Source organism: Papilio machaon, chromosome 18 (genome assembly GCF_912999745.1).
Source record: "Papilio machaon chromosome 18, ilPapMach1.1, whole genome shotgun sequence".
NCBI lineage: Eukaryota > Metazoa > Arthropoda > Insecta > Lepidoptera > Papilionidae > Papilio > Papilio machaon.
The window spans coordinates 3,369,024-3,375,077 of NC_060003.1; the positions used below are offsets into that span (position 1 = coordinate 3,369,024).

The window sequence follows — 6,054 nt, forward strand, 5'->3', positions numbered from 1 at the left end:
TAGTACCCTTTTCATCGTACAATCTTTTATTAAGCTATGTCGATCGTTAGAGAAATTATTTCGAATAAAAAACAATTTAATTTTATAGTTATACTCAGAATTTAAGACGGATTCATAAAATAATAATTTACAGCAGCTGTGAACTTCATAGATTACGTAGCACTGTCTGCTACAATACTTCTACGCCGTAGACCCCAATGTTTTCAATAAAACCCTTTACTATTATCCACTTTATACTATAAAACTATGACAAAGAAATATTTTTATTATGCAGTACATATTATTAGACACCTTATTTCTCAGTTTGTCATCATAATTTTTCTCAGTAAAAAACTGTTGAGGCCTCTTTTACAGTAAGTAGGTGGTGAATAATATTGTTAATTTTATTCATACTCATGTTACGTCCTCAAGTCAATATCGATAGAAATATTTCACTTTATATTAATGAATACCAAAATAATATGTAACAAAAGTTGTTCCGCATCTATTCATAGGCAAGTCCTTAAAGCACTTTACATAAAAACCACCGCGTTTAGTTAGTCACAGCAAATTGCCGACAAAAGGGAGATAGAAATATATTTTAAATCGAGATTTTGGTCTCGGACACTCACCGTTTTTCTCTTTGAAAACACAGTAGGTATGTGTCCCTACAAATTTCACTGTAGTTGAAAGCCTTGGTTACGACTATAAATATGAACATGAGACGTTTGAAAAATCTTCGGTATTTTTTCCCACTTCAATGACCGAATTTCTTTTAAGCTAAAAATCTAAGCTTTCACTGCATTATGCTATCTTACAGATTTTTTTAAAGAATAAATTATTCGGTAAAAGCCAAGAATATTATATATTACTAGCTGTCGACCGCGACTCCGTCCGCGCGCAGTTAAAAAAAACTTAATAGGGGTATGAAAAATAGATGTTGGCCGATTCTCAGACCTACTGAATATGCTCACAAAGTTTCATGAGAATCGGTCAAGCCGTTTCGGAGGAGTTCAAGTTCGAACCCCGTGACACGAGAATTTTATATAAAAGACTAGCTTTTACCCGCGACTCCGTCGGCGCGGAATAAAAAAAAAATAGAAAACGGGGTAAAAATTATCCTATGTCCGTTTCCTGGTTCTAAGCTACCTGCCCACCAATTTTCAGTCAAATCGATTCAGCCGTTCTTGAGTTATAAATAGTGTAACTAACACGACTTTCTTTTATATATATAGATATATATATATATATCTATAATATATAAATATATATATATAAATATTATATATATATATATATATAAATATATATATATATATAGATTAGTTATTACATGTTTTTAAACTTTTTAATATAATAACATGTAACAAATATTAAAAAAATACTTCCGAAATATAGGATGAACTAACTAATAGTTATACCAAAGGAAATTTCGCCTTAATATGTTATTAGCTTTCTGATTTCAAAAGCGGGAATAGAATATGTTTATAATTGTTTAGAATAAATAGAATAATGATCCCAACATTAACATTAACCTAGGAACATTATTTATTTAACACTATGAGGCATGTGTGGAAAAACGGAACTAGATTGAATTTAATCTCAAGGGATCATGTATCGACGGCATAACATAAAAGCGGTCGCTTTGAGGAAAAGATCCATTAATTTAAAATTCCACACCCGAAGCTTTCCATACATTGGCTTGAATTCTTTTCGCTGTTGTGACAGAGACAGGTGACTGAAAACGGCTTTTATATTAAGTATTAGTCAAATAGACTAAAGGTTTTACAACAAGAAAGATAAAAAAGGTTAGACCCAAAAAGTTGACATTTACTTTAATTAAAGGTAAATCTACACAAAATTTAGTAATGAAGTAAATTAAAGAAGTAATTAAACAAATTTTCACTTTGGGTATATTATAAAAAGTAAAAGAGATAGCAATGTCTGCTTGTTTTTTATAGATTCATTCAACAAGACAGGAAATTTAATTGTCGTAATAAATAAAAGCAGTACCCAAGATCACAACACCAATAACAATTACAAAGTTTTCTGAATTCAAACAAAAGCATAATATTATGCAGTAGTTGTAACTGAAGGAAGTCACTTCTCCTTGGAACGGAGCATTTGAATGTGCGACATTTTCTTAATGCCTACCTTAATATGCAGTATCAACTTTAAGTCAAGGAAGCAGTTATGGAAATCGTTTTATATCGCCTTTACCAACTACATAATACAACATAATGTATAGATGGATAAAAGATTAAAAATTCAGGCTGAATTGCATGCCTATAAAACTCTTAATAAGATGTTTTTTTTATATGAGAAGGGGGCAAACGAGCAGCGGGAACACCAAGGTGTTCATCGATGCCCATGGACACCTGAAATACCAGAGGAATCGCAAATGCGTTGCCGGCCTTTGAGATGGTGATGTGTATCAAATACCACTTCTTAAACGATTCGGCTAATATTTTACCCGCTACAGTCGCCCTCCTGCCAGTAACGTAAATAGCCTATATTATGCCTTATCATTTCTAGTAATAAGGTTAGTATACATTATACCAAATTATTATTAATAGCTTCGGTGGCTCAGGAGTTAAGCACTTGACTTGCATCTGCAGGTCCTGGGTTCAAATCCCGCCATGTACCAATATATTTTTCGAGTTTCTATTTACATATGTACATTTATCCGACGTTCTTACGATGATGCACATAGCTGAGAAGAAATTCAAAAGATATCTATGAAGTCTACCAACAAGCATTGGGTTGCGTGGTTGACTATGGCCTAGTCACCCCTAAGTTAGGGTAGGCTCCAAGCCCCTCGGTGGAGACGTATAGTGAGCTGATGATGATAATGATGAACTTAAGAAATCCCATTCAGAAGCCCTTAGCTTTTGAAAAAATAAACCTTCTTGTTGAAAATTCCTTGACACTTACTTTCGTTTCTAGAGTGGAAATAACTTAGGAAATTGGCATTTCGTTGTTTGGATGCGACACACGGTTAGATCGCGCGCTCTATAATTACTCGCCAACAAATAACATTAGGAGGAACAAAGGAAAGAAACTACTTCGCTAATGGTCCGGAAACGTACGTAATTGAACATAGCGCAAGTACACTGGACTTGGCTATTACTGTTTTTAACCAAAACTGAAAGAAAGCATTGTACCTAATTATTACATTTTTTGTAGATGTCAACAAGCGAGCAAACGGCCACCTCATATATACATTAGCGAAGTAACCACAATACTCATTCGCTGACATAAATGTAGAACTAATTCTGGAAAAACACATGGGCTACTTATGTACTAAATTCAATTAAATTAATGAATTAATGAGAGGACGCACAGATAAAGGAAAATTTTCAAATCCACTGTTCCTTTATCAATGTCATTTAAACTTATAAAAAAAAACGTATTTTGTTTAAATAAAAATACTTATTCTTTGGCTAATTTATTTTTCAATAAAAAAAAATTACTGGCACACATACACGAGATTTAAAAATGAATTTATTTTAACGTATATTTTTTTTTGATTCAGAAACACTTAAACATCAAACCAGAGCATATGCCGGTGGCTTGTCTTCTTTCTGTTCCGAGATTGGCTGCTCAGTTTTTTCTTCGACTTTATCATTAACTTCGCTTTGCATTATGACAATTGTTGTCGGTGGTTTAGAAGTTCTCTTTTTCAGGAACTTAATATGATAGTAAACAGAGGTCATCAAAAACATATAAAGAACTGTAAATAAATTTTATAGTTTTTCTTTATGTAACTTATTACTTCAATATAATTTTGAAATCAAACTTGACACAGTAATAATAACTAGTTGGTTATGTTCGCTATCTCTGTGATATCGTAATAAAAGTACTTACAGAAATTCATCAGTTCAGAATTCCAGGAGACGTCAATATTAAACATATCATCGTGGAAGTTTTGTCTCATTGCTTTATACACTAATTCCATTAACAATTTGATCGTAGCCAAATTAAGAAACAGTTGCATTCTTCGTATATCTTTCTGCAAAGGAATTGCTTTGTATTGTATTAAGCGGTTAACTAGTCGTATTCGGGGCGATATGGTCGCATTGCGACAAAGCCTCTTAAATTACTAAATAAAAAAAAAACTAGTCGTATTCATGTAAATTTAATTGCTAGTTAAATTGCTTAAATTAAATCATAGATACATGACTATTTAAGGCAACTGTGCAAATACCATTTAGCGGTAATATGAACCACCTTTACGATGAAAGAATAGCTTCACGACTGAAAGTAGGTAGCTTTCTTTAACCTATAAAATCAAATTCGAAATTTAAAAAACATAATTACCTGGTACAACGAACGGCAGAACGACAATATGAATTTATACCATATCATATTGATAGTGATGATAAGGGAATCAAGCAATGGTAAGTGTAAAATACCAGGGCAACATAGTTTCTCGTTTGGCGTGTCTTTGCGGTCATCGCTTGGACCTGAATATGGACCAAGAAACGGCGTGAAGCCATGCACTCCTAAAGTCATCACATGTATAATCTTTTCATCAGAAATCCAGATTTTATGAAGCTGAAATTTTTTTAATATTGTTAATTTAAACATAACTTGTGTTATCGTCTAATTATAATCAATCTTGATATGATCATAAATCATAATCGGAAACAAACTGAGGCTGGCTGCATATAAATAAAAATAAACTCATTCAAAGGTATGCTATATAAATCACACAAGTTTTTAGTACTTCTGTGATAATATTTTAAAATTTACATATATGAGGCAGATTATTTAATTAGAATAACTGACCTCATCCAGGTTGGTATTGCACTGCAAGCCTCCCGTGGAGATCAATATCGCTAAAATATGAAAAACTATTTCAATTAACATCGCTATCTGAAATTAATAAATAAAGTTGTAAATACACAATACGTCATCAAAATTGATTGCAATTTGTAAGAAATAAAATCTAAGACGCAATGAAATGTTATACCTTACAATTACATAACATAATGAAATACATACCACATGGAGGTATGCGGTCAAAAAACACCACTTTTCCCAAAACCATGCTGAATATCTGCTTACGCGGTCTTGCATTTTCAACTGAAATTAAACTAAATCATTCAAGGCTGACTGACGACATATAATTGCAATTGTTGTTTATTTTTATGAGCACACAACATATGACTATGGATCTGATACCTTCAATTATTAAATAATAAGTTACTTTAAACATTGTTTTTAAGAAATACACACTTTTGGAAAACCAAACATCATACAATTTCAAAACTGTTTGAGAAACAATAACAAATAGAAAATAAATATATTATGTACACTAGTTATCCTCTAAATTAATAACTCTTATTTTATAAGGTACTTTGCTTTTATTTTATTTGTAAATGTCAATGCAAATTACCAAATATGTAATTGTTAGAGGCACTCGTACTAACAAATGGCATTTTATTGAGAAGATGAATTTATTTATCGTTCTATATCTATATTAGGAGTATAAATTTGAAAATATAATACTTACCTAATCTTAAAAAACTATAATTACGTAGTAGGAAAAATTGCGTTTTTTTTATTACTTTAAAAAGCTGCTTGAACACAAGCACTAAATCAATGCGCACGCGATCAACTCAAAACGGAACTGTTCAGTAAAATGAAACATAACACAAACACCTTTATGATGGTGACGCCAACTTCAAACAAACGTAAGCAATTAACAATTGTGTCACGATACATTACGACTTTTGTGTGCTCTGCCTTGAATGTTTTTAGTATGCAAGTAGAAATGGATACTGTAGTCCAACGGCTTTATGCGTTTGTTTTAGAGAATTGCATTACCTTCTTCGAGGAAGGGATAACATATTCATTACGCTTACCCTGATTGGCCTATTCACGTGTTTTGACACCGTCGCCATTTGTGATTCGTTTTGAATTGTTCTGATCTGATCAGATTCCTTCGTTGTTTGTCTACAAGCTATTAGTATACTCAAGCGCAAATAAATTAGTATGGGGAAACAAGGTAACAAATGTTCAATATTGAAATGAAGATGGTGTTGAAATTGAATCTGGTTCAATACCAGA

At 32.1% G+C, this 6,054-nt stretch overlaps 1 protein-coding gene across 1 annotated transcript; it reads right to left on the reverse strand.

The window, feature by feature from the left end:
- Positions 1–3,520: 3,520 nt before the first annotated feature.
- LOC106721144 lies at positions 3,521–5,519 on the reverse strand. The gene is made up of 6 exons (XM_014516019.2): positions 5,498–5,519; positions 4,987–5,067; positions 4,771–4,857; positions 4,300–4,536; positions 3,847–3,991; positions 3,521–3,712 (listed from the first exon to the last, which is right to left on the reverse strand). The coding sequence occupies exons 2-6, from the start codon at positions 5,059–5,061 to the stop codon at positions 3,528–3,530; spliced, it is 729 nt and encodes a 242-aa protein (XP_014371505.2). The 5' UTR covers positions 5,062–5,067; positions 5,498–5,519; the 3' UTR covers positions 3,521–3,527.
- Positions 5,520–6,054: the final 535 nt, after the last annotated feature.

Coding starts and splice junctions, on each gene's coding strand:
- LOC106721144 (XM_014516019.2), bottom strand. CDS start 5,061: ATGCAAGACCGCGTAAGCAGATATTCAGCATGGTTTTGGGAAAAGTGG. Junction 3,992..4,299: donor TCTGCCGTTCGTTGTACCAG/GTAATTATGTTT, acceptor ATTCCTTTGCAG/AAAGATATACGAAGAATGCA. Junction 3,713..3,846: donor TTCTGAACTGATGAATTTCT/GTAAGTACTTTT, acceptor ATTTATTTACAG/TTCTTTATATGTTTTTGATG.